Raw genomic sequence first — 18,081 nt, forward strand, 5'->3', positions numbered from 1 at the left:
AATGTTCTGGCAACCAAAATTCTGCAAACAAGTGCCCTTAGGCAGAGTTGAAGATGGAGCCATCTTATTCAGAATGCTACTGCCCCAATTATGGTCAAGTGCTAGCTGGGGTTCTCCACCTTGGCTGTGCCTTAAAATAACCTAGAGAAATTACCTGTACTGAGCCCACCTCCAAAGATACAGAAGTAAGTGGCTGAGCATGGCAGGGGATCCTGGACATTGTTTTTTTTTTTTTTTTTTTTTTAAAACCCCCTAGGTGATTCTGATGTATAGTCAGGATTGAGGATGGCAGGGGACAATGATGAGAGGGTGTTGGGTGACAGGTGGAGTAAGACTAAGGGCTCTCCAGTCAGGTGACATAGCCAGGAGGCCACTTCTGCCCCAGAGGATTTGCCCATACTTGCGGGGTGACTAAATTTTCTAGGCGGTGTGTAGAATAAATCTCACTGTTGTATGATCATGGCTTAACAGGCTTGACTACCACCTCACAGACTGTTCCCCTTCACTTTTATCCAAAGGAAGTCTTAGTTTAAATGGATTCTAACCATATTAAAGCAATAGATTCTAATAGTTCAGGGAAGGGTCTTGGTACCCACAGAATGCTTCTAAGGTCAAACTGGTGCCAGATAAAGGATGTGGGCTTTGCCAGGTGTCGACCCACGCTTTGGGAACACAGAGTGGATGAAGCCAGTGCTCACATGGCTTGTAGACCGTCCCCTGAATGCAACGCAGTAAGTGCTGTCCTGAGGCCAAATGAAAGAGCTGCTGAACCACAGAGGGCCCAGAACCCACATCTGCGTCCATCAGGCAGAAGGTTATCCCCAGTAAGTGGTTTTCCTCAGAAAATGACACTTGAAAATTTCAAAACCCTGAGCTGGCCTGCTTCGGGCTCCCATCCACCTGATCCGCCTGTGGGGCCTGAGAGAGACAGAAGAAGAGATCAGAGTTGTGCCCTGCTCTGGTAGGATTCCCGGTATGTTTGCTTTTCCTCTCATCTTTCATGAAGCAGTACAGAACACCTATGAGGTCTGAAATTTGGTGACACGTAAGGGGGTACACGAAACAGACCTGAGGCCGTATGTGAGAGGAAAGAAAAGGATGGGACACAAACAAGTGAGCCAATAATATTCTGGAACTTTCTTGAGATATGTCTTTGGCTTGAAAAACTACTGTTAATAAGATTACTTTTAAGCTTTCTTTCATTCTCTCTCTCTTTCTTCCTTTTGCCTCCTTTCCTGGAGAAGAAACGTTTTAGAGAAATCAGCAAAGAGAAGATAAAAATAATCTGTGGAAGCCTTCAGCACTCTTCTCGTAGCTTAGGCTTCCTGAATAGTTTGAAAGATAGAGTCTAACAACCACCACAAAAGGCCCTAATGATTCTCTGTGTTTAATGCTTCCATCCTGTTTCCCCCTGTCTCAGTGGCTGGCATATTTTTAGATAAGACACAGCCAAAGACTTTATTGAGAATACAACAATGTAAAATAATGACAGTGAAAAGGCTCCAAATGAGACGGATGAGATCTTTCTTCCATCCCCCTTTCTCGTGGATAAAAAGCATTTACCTGTGTCAGCAAAGAGATGAAAAAAAAAACTGCCTTTAGACAGAGAAAAAAAAAACAAACCAGCCTTTTTAAAGAGGAAAGACTGTTCATATTGTGACAATGATTTCTTTCTACTGGCTAGTCTAATAGAACTAAAGAAGATAATTTCTCTTTCTAATTACATTGGTTGTCTTATGTGTATAAAAACAGCAAGGCAGAATCCAACCACCAGGCTACTTGGGAGAGAAGCCTGTACTTTCCCGACTCTCCCATTACATCAGGTTCTGGGCCTGGTGTGAGTGGAGGTTGGGAACAGGAGGGAAGGGGAGTGGAGGGCATACCCTCCAAGGGCAGGCCTGGTCTACATGATCAAACAGAGGACTTCCCAGTGTTTCATCTGTAGGGGGAGATGATTGAGAATCTTTGATTTCCAGGGGCCTACAATTAAAATGTCCATAATACGCAGAAATATTTTGGTCCCAACAGCCCACTGGGGATGTGGGAACCAGACGACTCAAACTTCACAGAATCTTTGGTATTTGTCTTCCTATTTCTGCTCCTCATCGGAGCCATGTATTTAGGCAACTTTCTCTGTCCCGTTGAGGACACCCAGTGTCCAGGGCCTCCCAGCCAGGCCTCCTTCTATCCCGAGCCTCAGCCCCACAAAGACTCCCACAGCAGCGGGCCGCCAGCGTACCTAGAACGTCGAAGCACGCCCCACTCTCCAGCCGGTGTTTCCGGTACAGGTTCTTCAAGACCTTGGCGCTGCCAAAGCGTTTGAAGCGGCTCTTCACGTTACTGTAGAACCATTCCAGAGACTGGGTCCTCAGAAGCCTGAGGAAGACACAGAATAAGAAAACAAAATGAGAGGCAAAGACTGGAATTATGAAGTGGCGGGCAGCAAAAGTTGCCACCGGACTTCATAGCTCCTTCCGCCAAGATGTGGACCAGAATCTCTCTCGACTTCTTGCATCCAGGCCGGCCTGTGACTTGCTCAGACCACAGGGACTGGTGGGCAAAAAGACAGCTCCCTCTCATGCAGCTCTTAGAAGTCCTGTACTCTGTTACCACATGGTCAAGACCGAGCGGGTCTTAGGGGTGCCAAGAGACACTGGGCTTGAGCACCCCTTTCACCTCAGCTGGTGACCGGCCAAGCCCAGAAGAGATGACAGGGACGAGGTGAGTGACAAGGGTGGTAGCAGCCAGGATGACAGCAGTGAGGAAGAGGCCCAGGCCACCCAGACAAAGAGATATTCATCAGGGATGTAGACTTGGAACATGACACTGACTCAGGTGCTGAGGACGCAGGCCAGCCCATGGCGGTGACAACGATTCAGACAGTGGCAGAGATGGGGGTGGCCAGCGGAGCCGCAGCCACAGCCAGAGTCACAGTACTAGTGCCATCCCTAGTGGCAGCGAGCACTCAGTCCAGGAGGCTGGCAGTGACGCCACAGCTTCCGGTCCCAGCAGCAGTGACCCTGTCCCAGGGCCTTCGGGGCTGGCGCAGACACGATTACCATGCACAGAAAGGCACTTTGCCAGCAGTCTCTTTGTGAGCCCTTTGCTCTGTTCTTCCCTTCCTCCAAACCTCTGCTGTTATTAAAGACAGTCTCTCTTTAAACAAACAAACACAGCGCCTGCCAGTTGCCTGGGGTGAGCGAGTGGCTGGATATAAGACCAGCGAAGCATGTGCCTGAGTCCACCCAGCAGCAGGTGGGTGAGTGCCTTCCATTCGAAGCCACTCACGGACGCACCTGCTTCATAGCAGGCTCTGCACTTGATGCTCGTGCTGCATTAACAACACCTCTAATTCAGCCTGTGGATGTACAAAGCATAAGAGAGACACAGGCTCTAGGACAAGATTCTGCAGCCACTTATTCGTTCAGCTAGAAGTACTGAGGGAAAGCAGTTTCTTGCTCAGGCTGGAATGGTCAATACAGAATGCTGTCAGGATGCTTCTGGTTTTGGCTCAGTACTTCCGAATCCCTTCCATTTTAAGAATAGCTCCTCTTGTACCTTTTATTGTGAATGTAATAACAGGTACTCATTATAGAGAATTCAGAAAAGTAAAATGAGTACAAAGGCCTCTCCCTCCCCAGAGGCCAGGGATATGTGAGAAGGTAACCAGAGGGAAAAGTCAATGCAGATGAAGAATGGGGGTGAGAGTAGAACCAGAGATTTTGACATATTTCTAGAAAATCGGAAGTGAGTGATTGCATAAAGATCAGAGAATACACTGCCTTCCAGGTAGGCACTGTAGCTGGGCCTCTCGGATCAAGATGTCTAATTTGGAACTGGTTGGTGCCAAGAGCAGGACTGGTTATAACACAGAATTCAGAAAGCTGATTTAATGGTTGTGTAGGCAACCATTGGTCCCTATTCCAATTCCCAATCAGCTGGACAATTGACCCAAGGTTGTTGTATCCTTAGGCCCCAAACAGAACATAGTCCTCTAATAAAACTGAAAAACCCACTTGGAGAAGACTAGGACTTGAATATAGGGATTACACCTGTAATGAAACCCTCCTTCTGCAGCCCTGGGGGAGCCCCCACACACTGCCCACCAGATCCTACTCATCTACCCTAGAGCTGGGCCTGCCAGATGGCTGACTGGCTAATAAACTTGGGAGTTGTCGGTCAGCACAACCACCCCTTTTTCACAGGGGAGGTCTCCTGGGAATACTAACCTACCTATGTAAGTCACCTTTATTAACCAGCAAAGTCCTTTGTTAAAAATATGTACAGATAACTGGGGATCAGTAGATATATGAAACAATCCAATGCCATGGGAAAGAAGGACCTAGAAAAACTAAGAGCAAATTTTTAGCAAATTTTTAGAAAGGGAAATGAAGGTAATTTTATCTAATTCATTACCCATTCTAGGGTAATGAAAATAACTTTAAAAATTCTGATAAATAATTTATTTGAAAAAGACACCACATCCTATCCACACAGCACTAGGTGGTGTGAAAATTAAGTAATCAGAAGACAATGTTTTCTGGAACATAGAACATATGATTGGGGAAAGAAAAGTAACAGGAGGTCTAAAAGTTAAAATCAATATAAACTTTCCAGCATGCAGAGGAAGAAGTAAAAAAGATGGGACATATCAGAGGAAGAGACATGAGGATGAATTCAGTGGCCTCAGCATCTAACAAGATTCCAGGGAGGAGCAAGAGGAAAAGAAAAAAATCAATCACATAACAGAAGAAAATGGCCGCAAGCTAAGAAAGGCAAAAGTCTTTAGGGTTTAAAGAGTCTACCAGTGGCAAATCAGAATAAATTGATTATAACAGAAAGTACAGCAGACAAAGGAGATATGTCTTCATGAAGCCCCTCCAAGATGAGGCTTCTAGACAGAAAAAAAAGGGTATTTTTGCAAATGAACAAAAATAATAATGACATTAAACATTTAAATCAGTAACACTGAATGCTAGAAGACAGTGGAGCATGGCTTTTCTAAGCCCAGAGAAGAAATGGCAAGACCTCAGAACTCTATGCTGAGCCAAACTATCATCAGATAAGGGCCAAATAAAAATACTTTCAGACATGTAAGGTCTCAGAAAATTGATGTGCTTTCTAGGAGGAAAAACTATTAAAGTATACTTAGGGGAGCCAAAAAAAAAAAAAAATCCAAGAAAGTGGAAATCATGGGACTCTAGAAAGAGGGAGTTAGTCCAGGGGTGCGATGGATGGAAGTCCCAGATGTCAGGGGCATAGCAGATCTGAAAGGAGGGGGTAGGGGGTGCACACAGTCAATGAGCGCAGGATTAAGAAGCCCAACGAATGAAGACAGACAGTGAAGAAGGAACCACAGCCTTCTTTTGTCAATAAGAAAAAAGAATTAGAAACCCCAGGAAAAAGAAAGCACAACTAAAAAGTCGCTGTGGAAAGTGATGGTCTCAATGAGAAGCAAATAAAAACTGTTAAGAACTTGTCAACTCCTGAAGCAGAAGGGAGGTGAACGGCCCATTCTTCTTCAGGTGGCCTAGGTTCACGGCCAAAGATTATATTTCCTTCTTTCTATGGACTTCACTGCAAGACTCTGGTCTATAGCAAATGATATATATTAAATTATAATAGGTACAATATAATTTTATATAGAATATTAAAATGCCATTAACTTTTCACACCCTATTTACAGACAAAGAAACCAAGAAAGATCCTCACCGTCAAGACTTTTGCACTTTTTGCTGAAAGCAAAATCAAGTTACCAGCTAGCGTGGCAGAAGCCTGAATGCAGAAAGAGGATTCCATGGTTCCCAGCACAGAGATGATTCACATGCTAATTTCCTCATCCTACACTGATGGAGTCCAGGTAGGCTTCTAAACTATACGGACAACAATAGTGGCTTAAATGTGTTATTTAAAGTGATAGAGGTCATTCGGTTTTAATAAAAGGTTTTAATAAAACTTTGTGGGGAAAGGAAAGAGGTAGCAAGAAGTAGGCTACTTATGAAGGTCTGGAGTTGACAAATCAAGAAATGGTAAGATAAGCACGTGAGTTACAATTATAGTAGTAACCCCAAGAAATGTTTCCAGGTGCTTGCTTGGGACATTGGGATTTTGCATGCAGATGGGGGCATAAGACTATTTTTATTTTTTTAAAGATTTGTTCTATTTTATTTGAGAGAGAGAGAGCACACATACACACACATGAGTGGGGAGAGGAGCAGAGGTAGAAGCAGACTCCCCACTGAGCAGGGAGCCTGATGTGGGGCTTGATCCCAGGTCCCTGAGATCATGACCTGAGCCAAATTCGAGAATCGGCTCTTAACTGAATGAACTACCCAGATGCCCCAACTTTTCAAGTTGACTATCATTTTATATTGTTTGATTTTTTTTTTAAAACCAGGTATTATGCATTAATGTAAAAGCACTAAAATAAAAACAAATAAAAGAAGATTTTAAAAAATCACCCAAAAGTTCTTGACATCTGAAGAATGTTTATTATGAACCAAATGTTTGTGTTCCCACAAAAGTCATGTTGAAACCTAATCCCCAATGTGATGTTATTTGGAGGTGGGGGCTCTGAGAGGGGAGGTGTCATGAATGAGATAGTGTCCTTACAAAAGAGACCATAGAACTCTCCCTTACCCCTTCTACTATGTGAGGACACAGTGAGAAGATGGCCGTCTAGGAAGTAGGAAGCAGCTCTTCATCAGACACTGAGACTGCTGGTGCCTTGATATGAGACTTCCCAACCTCCAGGATAGTGAGAAATAAGTTTCTGTTGTTCATAAGCTGCTCAGTCTGTGGTATTTCTTTATCACAGCTGGGACAGACAAAGATAGTGCTCTTCCAGCTTCTTCTCAAGGGGATCCCTGAGGACCTAATCAGCCTATGCAGATTGGGAGAAGTCCAGGAACTGGTGGTGTGTGCGCACATGTGCACACATACATGCATACACACACGGGGAAGCCAGTGTTGATATAAAGACTATTGGTGCCCCAGAAGGGGCCCCAGGGCTAGCCCTGCTCTGAGAGAGCACGTTTTTCATGACGGAGGATGCTCTCCCTCTTCTGATAGAGCAATTCAGCAGACAAAGGCTGTGGGGCGGTCAGGGCTGCCACCGAGAATGGCCAGGAAGCAGTGATGGTGGCAGTGGAGGGGCATGCCTCCTAGAAGGTTTGTGACTTCACCGAAGAGGAGAAGTTGCGGATGGGCTTGCTCCTGAGTGCATGTGAGGGACTTCCAGGACAACAACACACACAAGGTCCTTTAACACACATGGGATCACAAAGGCTTTGATCTTGCAGATGGCTCACAGTTCCGTTTGTCACTTCATTCAAGTCCCCGCACAAATGTCACCCCTTGTGAGCCTTGCTTGACAACCTTCACTAGAATACCACAACCAGGGGTGCCTGAGGGGCTCAGTCGATAAATCAGCCGATTCTTGGTTTCATCTCAGGTCATGATCTCAGAGTCCTGAGATAGGGCTCTATGTTCACTGGGGATCCTGCTTGAGATTCTCTCTCATGCTCTCCCACTGCTCCTCTAACCGCCCCCCCACCGACTGCACACATTCACACAGTCTCTCTAAAATAAATAGTCTTTTAAAAAAAAATGAATACCAAGACCACACCAACACATCTTCTATCACTTTCATTTTCTCTCTCCATTTTTCCAGAGTACTACTCTGCCCTTGATGAGTAATTATATATAATCGTATATAGTTATTTGTAAGTTAATATATTGGTGTATTGGTTAATTGACTTTTCTGGAATGGATTGCAGCTATTTACTTTTCCCTCCAAATTTTTATTTAAATTCTAGTTGTTAGCATACACTGTAATATTGATTTGGGGAGTAGAATTCAGTGATTCATCAATTACATACAACACCCAGTGCTCATCACAAGAACTGCCCACCTTAATACCGTGACCACCCGTCTAGCCCATCCCCTACCCACCTCTCTCCAACAACCCTGTTTGTTCTCTGTCATTAAGAGTCCTTATGGTTTGCCTCCCCCCCTTTTTCCTCCCTTCCCATATGTTCATTTGTTTTGTTTCCTAATTACACATGAGTGAAATCATATGGTACTTGTCTTTCTCTGACTCACTTATTTCAATTAGCACAACACACTCTAACTCCATCCACGTCATTGCAAATGGCAAGATTTCATTTGATGGCTGTGTAGTATTCCATTTCGTGTGTGTGTGTGTGTGTGTATCACATCTTCTTTATCCATTCATCATTGATGGACATTTGGGCTCTCTCCATAGTTTGGCTATTGTTGATAAGCCTGCTATAAACATCAGGGCGCATGTACCCTTTTGAACTTGTATTTTTTTATCCTTTGAATAAATACCTAGTAGTACAATTTCTGGGTGGTAGGGTAGTTCTATTTTTAACTGTTTGAGTCATCTCCATACTGTTCTCCAGAGTGACTGCACCAGCTTGCATTCCCTCCAACAGTGTAAGAGGGTTCCCCTTTCTCCACATCCTCACCAACACCTGCTGTTTCTTGTGTTGTTCATTTTAGCCATTCTGACAGGTGTGAGGTGATATCTCATCAGGGTTTTGATTTATATTTCCCTGATAATGAGTGATATAGAGCATCTTTTCATGTGTCAGTTGGCCATCTGGATGTCTTCTTTGGAAAAGTGTCTATTATTGTCTTCTGCCCATTTCTTCTTCTTTTTTTTTTTTTAGATTTATTTTTTTTCAGTGTTCTAAGATTCATTGTTTATGCACCACACCCTGTGCTCCATGCAATACATGCCCTCCTTAATACCCACCACCAGGCTCACCCAACCCCCAACCCACCTCCCTTACAAAACCCTCAGTTTGTTTCTCAAAGTCCATAGTCTCTCATGGTTCATCTCCCCCTCCAATTTCCCCAAACTCACTTCTCCTCTCTAACTCCCAATACCCTCTGTGTTATTCCTTATGTTCCACAAGTAAGTGAAACCATATGATAATTGACTCTCTGCTTGACTTATTTCACTCAGAATAATCTCCTCCAGTCCCATCCATGTTGATACAAAAGTTGGGTATTCATCCTTTCTGATGGAGGCATAATACTCCACTGTATTTATGGACCATATCTTCTTTATCCATTTATCTGTTGCAGGGCTTCTTGGCTCTTTCCACAGTTTGGCGACTGTGGCCATTGCTACTATGAATATTGGGGTACAGATGGCTCTTCTTTTCACTACATCTGTATCTTTGGGGTAAATACCCAGTAGTGCAATTGCAGGGTCATAGGGTAGCTCTATTTTTCATTTCTTAAGGAATCTCCACACTGTTTTCCGAAGTGCCTGCACCAACTTGCATTCCCACCAACAGTGTAAGAGGGTTCCCCTTTCTCCACATACTCTCCAACACTTGTTGTTTACTGTCTTGTTAATTTTGGCCATTCTAACTGGTGTAAGGTGGTATCTCACCTCAACATGAGGCAGGAATCTATCAAAATCCTAGAACAGAACATAGGCAGTAACCTCTTTGGCATCAGCCACAGAAATCTCTTTCAAGACATGTCTCCAAAGGCAAAGGAAACAAAAGCGAAAATGAACTTTTGGGACTTCATCAATATCAAAAGCTTCTGCACAGCAAAGGAAACAGTCAACAAAACAAAGAGGCAACCCACGGAATGGGAGAAGATATTTGCAAATGACACTACAGACAAAGGGCTAATATCCAAGATCTATAAAGAACTCTTCAAACTCCACACACACAAAACAGATAATCACATCAAAAAAATGGGCAGAATACATGAACAGACACTTCTCCAAAGAAGACAAAAAATGGCTAACACACACAAGAAAAATATTCATCATTATTAGCCATCAGGGAGATTCTGCCCATTTCTTAACTGGATTATCTGAGCGTTGAGTTTGATAAGTTCCTTACAGATTTTGGATATTAGCCCTTTATCAGATGTCATTTGCAAATATCTTCTCCCATTCCGTAGGCTGCCTTTTAGTTTTGTTGATTATTTCCTTTGCTCCGCAGAAGGTTTTGATCTTCATGAAGTCCCAAGAGTTCATTTTTATTTCCCTTGCCTACAGTGACGTGTCTAGTAAGAAGTTGCTGTGGCTGAGGTCAAGAAAGTTGTTGCCTATGTTCTCCTCTAGGATTTTCATGGTTTCCTGCTCACATGTATGTCTTTCATCCATTTTGAATTTATTTTTGTGTATGGTGTAAGAAAGTGGTCCAGTTTCATTCTTCTGCATGTTGCTGTCCAGTTTTCCTGACACCATTTATTAAAGAGACTGTCTTTTTTCTATTGGACATTCTTTCCTGCTTTGTCAAAGATTAGTTGACCATAGAGCTGAGGGTCCATTTCTGGGTTCTCTATTCTGTTCTACTGATCTATTTACCTATTTTTGTGCCAGTATCATACTGTCTTGATGATTACAGCTTTGTAATACAGCTTCAAGTCTAGAATTGTGATGTCTCCAGCTTTGCTTTTCTGTTTTCATGATTGCTTTGGCTATTTGGGGTCTTTTAGGATTGTTTGTCTTAGTTCTGTGAAAAATGCTGGTGGTATTTTGATAGGGAATGAATTAAGTGTGTAGACTGATTTGGGTAGCATAGCCATTTTAATAATGTCTGTTCTTCCAGTCCATGATCATGAATGTTTTCCCATTTCTTTGTGTCCTCATCAATGTTTTTTCGTAAATGTTCTATAGTTTTCAGACTATAGATCTTTTACCTCTTTAGTTAGGTTTATTCCTAGGTATCTTACTGTTTTTGGTGCAATTGTAAATGGGATAACTCCTTGATTTTTCTTCTTCTTCATTATTGCTGTATAGAAATGCAACAGATTTCTGTGTGTTGATCTTGTATCCTGCAATTTTGCTGAATTCCTGTATTAGTTCTAGCAATTTTTTGGTGGCGTTGTTTGGGTTTTCTTTATATAGTATCATGTCGTCTGCAAATAGTGAAAGTTAGAATTTTTCTTTGCTCATTTGGATGCATTTCTTCTTGTTATCTGACTGCTGAGGCTAAAATTTCCAGCAGTATGTTAAATAGAAATGGTGAGAGTGAACATCCCTGTCTTGTTCCTGATGGTAGAGGAGAAGTTCTCAGTTTTTCCCCACTGAGGATAATATTAGCTGTGGATCTTTTGAATATGGCCTTTATGATGTTGAGGTGTGTTCCATCTATCTCTACTTTATTGAGGGTTTTAAATCAAGAATGGATGCTGTATTTTGTCAAGTGTTTTTTCCTGCATCTATTGGGAGGATCATGTGGTTCTTATTCTTTCTTTTATTAATGTAGTGTATCACATTGATTGATTTGCAAATATTGAACCACCCCTGCAGCCTAGGAATAAATCCCACTTGATGGTGATGAATAATTTTTTAAAAGTACCGTTGGATTGATTTGCAAGTATGTTGTTGAGAATTTTTGTATCCATGTTCATCAGGGATATTGGCCTGTAATTCTTCTTTTTGGTGGGGTATTTGTCAAGGTAATTCTGGCCTCATACAAGAAGTTTGGAAGTTTTCCTTCCATTTCTATTTTCTGGAACAGTTTGAGAAGGATAGGTATTAATTCTTCTTTAAATGTTTCGTAGAATTCCCCTGGAAAGCCACTGACCCTGGACTTTTGTTTGTTGAGAGATTTTTCATTACTGATTGAATTTCTTTGCTGATTAGGAGTCTGTTCAAATTTTCTATTTCTTCCTATTTCAGTTTTGGTAGTTTGCATGTTTCTAGGAATTTGTCCATTTCTTCCAGATTGCCCAGTTTGTTGGAATATAATTTTTCATAATATTCTCTTATAATTATTTGTATTTCTGTGGTATTGGTTGTGATCTCTCCGCTTTCATTTCTGATTTTATTTGGTACCTTTCTCTTTTTTTTTTTTTATAAGTCTGGATAGGGATTGATCAATCTTATTAATTCTTTCAAGGAACCAGCTCTTAGCTCCATTGATCTGTTCTACTGGTTTTTTGTTTCTATATTGTTTATTTCTTCTCTGATCTTTATTATTTTCCTTCTGCTGGATGTATATGCTGTTCCTTTTCTAGCTCCCTTAAGTGTAAGGTTAAGTTGCATATTTGAGACTTTCCTTGCTTCTTGAGGTAGGCCTGTCTTGCAATATACTTCCTACCTAGGACTGCCTTTGTTGCATCCCAAAAGTATTGGACTGCTGTGTTTTCATTTTCATTTTCTTCCATGTACTTCTTAATTTCTTCTTTAATTTCCTGGTCAATGCATTCATTCTTTAGTAGGATGTTCTTTAACCTCCATGTATTTGCAGTCTTTCCTAATTTTTTCTTGTAATTGACTTTAAGTTTCATAGCATTGTGGTCTGAAAATATGCATGGTACAGTCTCAAACTTTTTGCACCTGTTGAAGCCTGACTTGTGACCCAGTATGTGATCTGTTCTGGAGAATGTTCCATGTGCACTTGAAAAGAATGTGTATTCTACTGCTTGAGGATGAAATGTTCTGAATATATCTGTTAAGTCCATCTGATCCAGGGTATCATTCAAAGTCATTGTTTCTTTGTTGATTTTCTGTTTAGATAATTTGTCCATTGCTATAAGTGGGGTTTCAACATCAACTATTACTGTATTATTATCAATGAGTTTCTTTATTTTTGCTATTGATTTATATATTTGGGGGCTCCGAAGTTGGGGGCATAAATATTTACAATTGTGTAATACTTCTTGATGGATAGACCCTTTATTTTTATATTTTTAAAAATATTTTATTTATTTGAGAGAGGGAGTGTGCATGAGCGGGGGGGGGGTGGGGCAGAGGAAGAGGGAGAAGCAGGCTCCCCACTGAGCAGGGAGCCAGTCCAACGTGGGACTCGATCCTAGGACCCTGGGGTCATGACCTGAGCTGAAGGCAGACAGATGCTTAACTGAATTAGCCACATTGGTGCCTGATATTAAATTGTTATTATCTATTTCTCCTTTCCAATAGAACATAATTATCTCATGGAAAACAGGGTTTTTGTCCACACTCCTGTATCTAAGTGCATAAACCCAATGTAGGGCACACAGTAGACACTCAATAAAATCTGGTTAGTGATGGAGTTACATTGTTTTAAACCTATTCTTTTTCAGTTACTCTTCCTGATTGAATTTAATGTCCTTTCATAGTCTTCCCCGCAGCATCTTTAGCAACCCCCGGGTTCTCCACAGTATAGATGCAGCCTGCTTTATGTAACTGATCTCCTATCTTTGGACACTGAATTTTTCCCATTTCATTTTCTATTAAAAACAATTCTATAGGGGCTCCTGGGTGGCTCAGTGGGTTAAGCCTCTGCCATCGGCTCAGGTCATGATTTCAGAGTCCTGAGATCAAGCCCCGCATCAGGGTCTCTGCTCAGCGGGGAGCCTGCTTCCTCCTCTCTTCTCTCTGCCTACTTGTGATCTCTCTTTCTCTGTCAAATAAATAAAATCTTTTAAAAAAACCCAATTTTATAATGCATATATTGGCAACTAAATATGACTGTACTAATGGATTCTAGAAGCAGAATCACTGGGCTCAAAGATGTCAATCTTTCAGAAAGCTTATACCAGAAAGCTTGCTCCTCACCTGGGTGTGAGATTCTAAAACCCTCAAGGTGGCCCCACATTGGAATAAAAAGCCCCAGAGGAGTAGCTGCTCCATAGCAAAGCCCACGTATGGTCCCTATGTGCAGCACGGGAAGGAAGGCAAAAGCGCAGAAAGCAAGCATCAACTCGTCTACTCAGGTTTGGTCTACACGATGGCATTTAGACGCTTATTGATACTGAATGTATCATCCCTTTTATGTAAAACTGCACTATATCACCCGTATCATTGCTATTAATACAAATGGACACAATTATGTGAGTGCTTTCTCTGTCTTAGGCATTCTGCCAAAAGCTTTCCTCAAATCATTTTGTTTAATTCATAGAGCATAGCACAAGGAGTAAGACCATGAGTGCTGGGGCAGGTGCAGACTGGCCCAGGCATTTACTACCTGTGTGGTTTTGAGCAAATTCCTGTCTCTAAGTCTCAGTTTCTTCCTCTATAAGATGGGGATGACAGTAACCGCCTCCTAAGGCTGTTTGAGGATAAACAGTGTAACACAAGCAATAAGTTGCCTGTCACAATGTAAGGGCTCAGTGATTTCTTATAACAATTCCACAAGGGTGAGCCTCATTTGGAGAGATGGTAAGTTGAAATGTAGTGAGATTGACTATCTTGCTCAAAGGAGCAAAGTACCCAAGCAGGGATTCAAAATTCAACCATGCACATATGTGAGTCACAGGCTCAGTGGAGAGACTGGCTCTCTTCAGTGTATTCTCCTACAGCATTTTAATTTACTACAAAGAATATCTGTCATTTTTTTTTTAGTATCTGTCATTTTTATCAAAAACCCATAAAGCTATTTTCAGAATGTAAAATAATATAGCAGAAAAAAAATACAGAAGACTTTGTCCTTGGAAATCATAACATCTGGGCATATGATTTATTTGATAGCTTTAAAAGCACCGAAGAAATGCAACTCTAGAAAAGAATTGTTCTCCAGGTTGTATCTTCTGCATGCTGCCCTGCTCCCCGAGCCACTGACCTCCAGGAAGGACATGCAGGTATCTTAGCTCTGTAGCTGAGGGTTCATAATTGTCCTGGTTGGGGATAGTCATGACTGTGCCCCTCAGTCTTTTTTTTTCTTTTTTAACTGTGTCATGTTAGTCACCATACAGTGATGTTTGTGATGCAGTGTCCCATGATTCATTGTTATGTACAACACGCAGTGCCCCATGCAATACGTGCCCTCCTTAATACCCATCACTGGACTAATACATCCCCCTCCCTTCTAAAACCCTCAGTTTTTTTCTCAGAGTCCACACTCTCTCATGCTTTGTCTCCCCCTCCGATTCCCCCCGCCCCTTCACTTTTCCCTTCCTTCTCCTAATGCTCCCCATGCTATTCCTTGTGCTCCACAAGTAAGTGGAACCATATGATAATTGACTTTCTCTGTTTGACTTATTTCACTCAGAATAACGTCCTCCAGTTCCATCCATGTTGACCCAAAAGTTGAGTATTCATCCTTTCTGATGGCTGAGTAATATTCCATTGTATATATGGACCACATCTTCTTTATTCATTTGGCTGTTGAAGAGCATCTTGGCTCTTTCCACAGTTTGGCTATTGTGGACATTGTTGCTATGAACATTGGGGTACATATTCCCCTCATTCTTTGGTTAAAAGGACAGCTCCTTTCCTTTTGGGACACTCACCCATCCTTCTCAGTACAGCCTATGTTGTTCCAGAAAAGCTGGCTCCACTCCCCTGTCAGCATGTGCGTGGTCACATGACAAAGACCTGCCAATCAAGGTCAAGATGGAGGTTTTTACTGTTGTTCTTGGAAGAACGTGCTGCCCTTCTGCTGGGCTGACTCCATGGCAGAATGAAAGTCTGGAGCTGCTGGGGCCACCCTGCCATCACCTGGTGGGGGGGATATTTGTGGTATTCTGGACAAAGCAGATCTGACAGTGGGAAGAGACAGGATTCTGCTGCTATACTTCAAATACTTGGATCTACTCAAGCCCAAGGTTAACCCCTGGACTCGTCCATTACATGAACCAATGTATTCCCTCTTTTACACTTCAAATTGGGTCTCTATTATTTGCAACCAAGAATCTTCATAATTCAAGTATATAATAGGGGGAGCTCTCTACTCCAGGGTTACACAAAAACTCTTGGCATTCAGAAGCATGTTAATGACCTCTACAATGGAAAGCCTCAGCTTGCTCTCAAGTTTTGGAATGGAAGCAGAGCACTGTCCTGGGCTGCTGGGAGGTGGGAGGTTGGACTGAATCCTTAGAGAATGACTTACAAAGCCATAGCCCTATTTGGAGAGCAGACAGCTTTTCCTTTAAAAAGTGATGTGTTCTAGACTACATTTTGACTTAGAGTTAATGTGGAGAGCTTTTCTGGAAACCCCAGGGGCGGCTCAGGTGACCTTCATTTGATATTAGCATGACCTTCATTTGATATTAGCATTTTTATTTCACTTATTTTAAAATGTATGGCTCAGAGGACACTCACGGATGCATGAGGTTTGTGGGGCAGAGGTGTGGGGAGAAGTGTGTGAGGATGCCGGTACCAGGGTGGACTGGGTACGTGCACTTTCAGGGTCCCTGGCCCACCTGAGGTCAGCCTCTTCTTAAACAGACATGACTTTAGGCAAGGGCAACGGCAAGGAAGGAGACTTGTGTCCACATCCTGCTGGAGTGGAAGGCAGAGTGGACTCCTGCATGTGTGTGTTGATTCCTTCCTTTGCCCACTCATTCATACTTTCATCCCCACGCTATTTATTGAGTGTCCAATGTGGCAGGCACTGTGCTAAGTATGTAGGCGGTGACCAACAGATGAGGCCACTACCCCTCCGTGCTGCCAGACTAATGTCTTCAAAGAGTGGCAGCTGTGTCATGAGATGGGATCAAAAGCCAAGCCAAAGGCATCTCAGGAATGGCTGGACACAAGCTTTGGGTTCTGGATTTTCCACAGAGGTGTGAGAAATAGGAACCGACCTGCTTTATGTCTCAGGCATCTTCTTCAATGATGTCCAAACTGGTGCGTCGCAGTTGTAGTACACACAGAGGAGAGGGGGCGTAGGAAGGGGATGGCTCCACCTCCTGGTGACAACACTTGCCAAGAGCTTCTGGAACTGTCCAGAGGGACCCTGCTTGACTTCTCTGCCAAGATCCCAAGCAACCCCAATGATTGTTCCCACAATGATTCTAAGCTCCCTGTAGTTTCACCAACTTAAGTATGAAAATGTCTTAAAATACTAGAGATTTTTAAAAAGGCAACAGCAAACTTTCAAAATTCACAATACAACATAGTTAGAATTGATGAGTTTTGGTCCTTGGAACCACTTCCTCCCCTGTAAAATGCAATAATAACTGGTGCTCCACAAGGCTGCAGGAAGAATTCAATAACTCAGCCCAGGGTGTCCGGAGAAAGGCCAGACTCTTGGTGCCCACTGGGGATGCTGGCTGAATCTGAATGTGAGTGCACATATCTTCCGTGCATAGCCTCTACACGTCTGTCCTCACTAAATTCTGCTAACGAGTGATTTCCAGGGTGAGGCATGTGCACTGATGGGGGCAAAGGCACCATCTTTTGGTAGGAAGGTTCCCCTGGATGTACCTCCTCTTGGAGATTCTGATAAGCCTTCCCTCTGGCACCCCTGCCCTCTCTTCCCACTTTGCTCCCTAGTAATAAGAGCTATTAAGCAGAAATGATGATGAGGCAGAAAACAAGACTGAGAATGACAAATTGCTTCATGATATAAATAAACATATGGCATTGACGTATGCACAGACTTGTCTTCCAAGAGCTCATACACCTGTCAAGACAACAAGAAGGTGCTGGAAGGGGGAAGGAGAGCTATTTTATGTAGGTTGGTCAGGGAAGGCCTCTCTGGTAAGGTGTCTTGAGCAGAGACAAGAAAGAGGAGAAGGAGTGGGAACTTCTTGAATGGCAACTGGGCACCCACTTGGGGTCAAGTTCTCTTTTGCAGCTAAATTCCAACCAAAACAAAAGATGGAGCCCCTTTCCTGTACCTACAGAGAATCAACAATATATTTTATAAATTCTTTAGAAGCCTTTCCTCTCCATCTCTCTACCTTGTCTCATTACCTGGTGTCACAATGTTTTCACTAATTCCCTCTCAAGGAAGGCATCAGGATGAAAACTGATGATTCCATAACCATTAGAGAGACTGGTCTCTTAAAAATGATACAAGCCCCGTTTAAATGCATTTTGCCATCATTTATTGAGAGCCTCCTCAATCCTGGCTTCTTCAAATGGAACCTTTTCTTCATGGAGAGAAGTCTTGCTTCTGTGTCTAGAAATTCAGAACAGGCCTTTCTCACAAAGTAGAAGATTAAGAGAGGTTATAATTTTAAGAAAATTAGGGATATTTTTCTAGCTAAGAGAAGCTTTAAGAAAGAAAAAAATATGGGGGAGGGGGAAACTTGTCCTATCAGAGATGAGGAAAATGCATGATAATTAAAACAGTGTGATACATTTAAAATGAAATCTTAAAAAAAAAAGAAAACAAATAGCAAGATGGTAGACTTAACCAC

At 42.4% G+C, this 18,081-nt stretch overlaps 1 protein-coding gene across 8 annotated transcripts in view; it reads right to left on the reverse strand.

Annotated features, from left to right (window-relative positions):
• Positions 1 to 18,081, reverse strand: part of MYRIP (myosin VIIA and Rab interacting protein) — a 409,223-nt gene that overhangs the window by 89,933 nt on the left and 301,209 nt on the right. For all 8 annotated transcript variants that reach the window (XM_047739949.1, XM_047739933.1, XM_047739939.1 and 5 more), the window contains one exon: positions 2,240 to 2,376. In XM_047739949.1, the coding sequence (XP_047595905.1) occupies positions 2,240 to 2,376 (137 nt within the window). The remainder of the gene's footprint in view (positions 1 to 2,239; positions 2,377 to 18,081) is intronic.

Source organism: Lutra lutra, chromosome 1 (genome assembly GCF_902655055.1).
Source record: "Lutra lutra chromosome 1, mLutLut1.2, whole genome shotgun sequence".
Taxonomy (NCBI): Eukaryota; Metazoa; Chordata; class Mammalia; order Carnivora; family Mustelidae; genus Lutra; species Lutra lutra.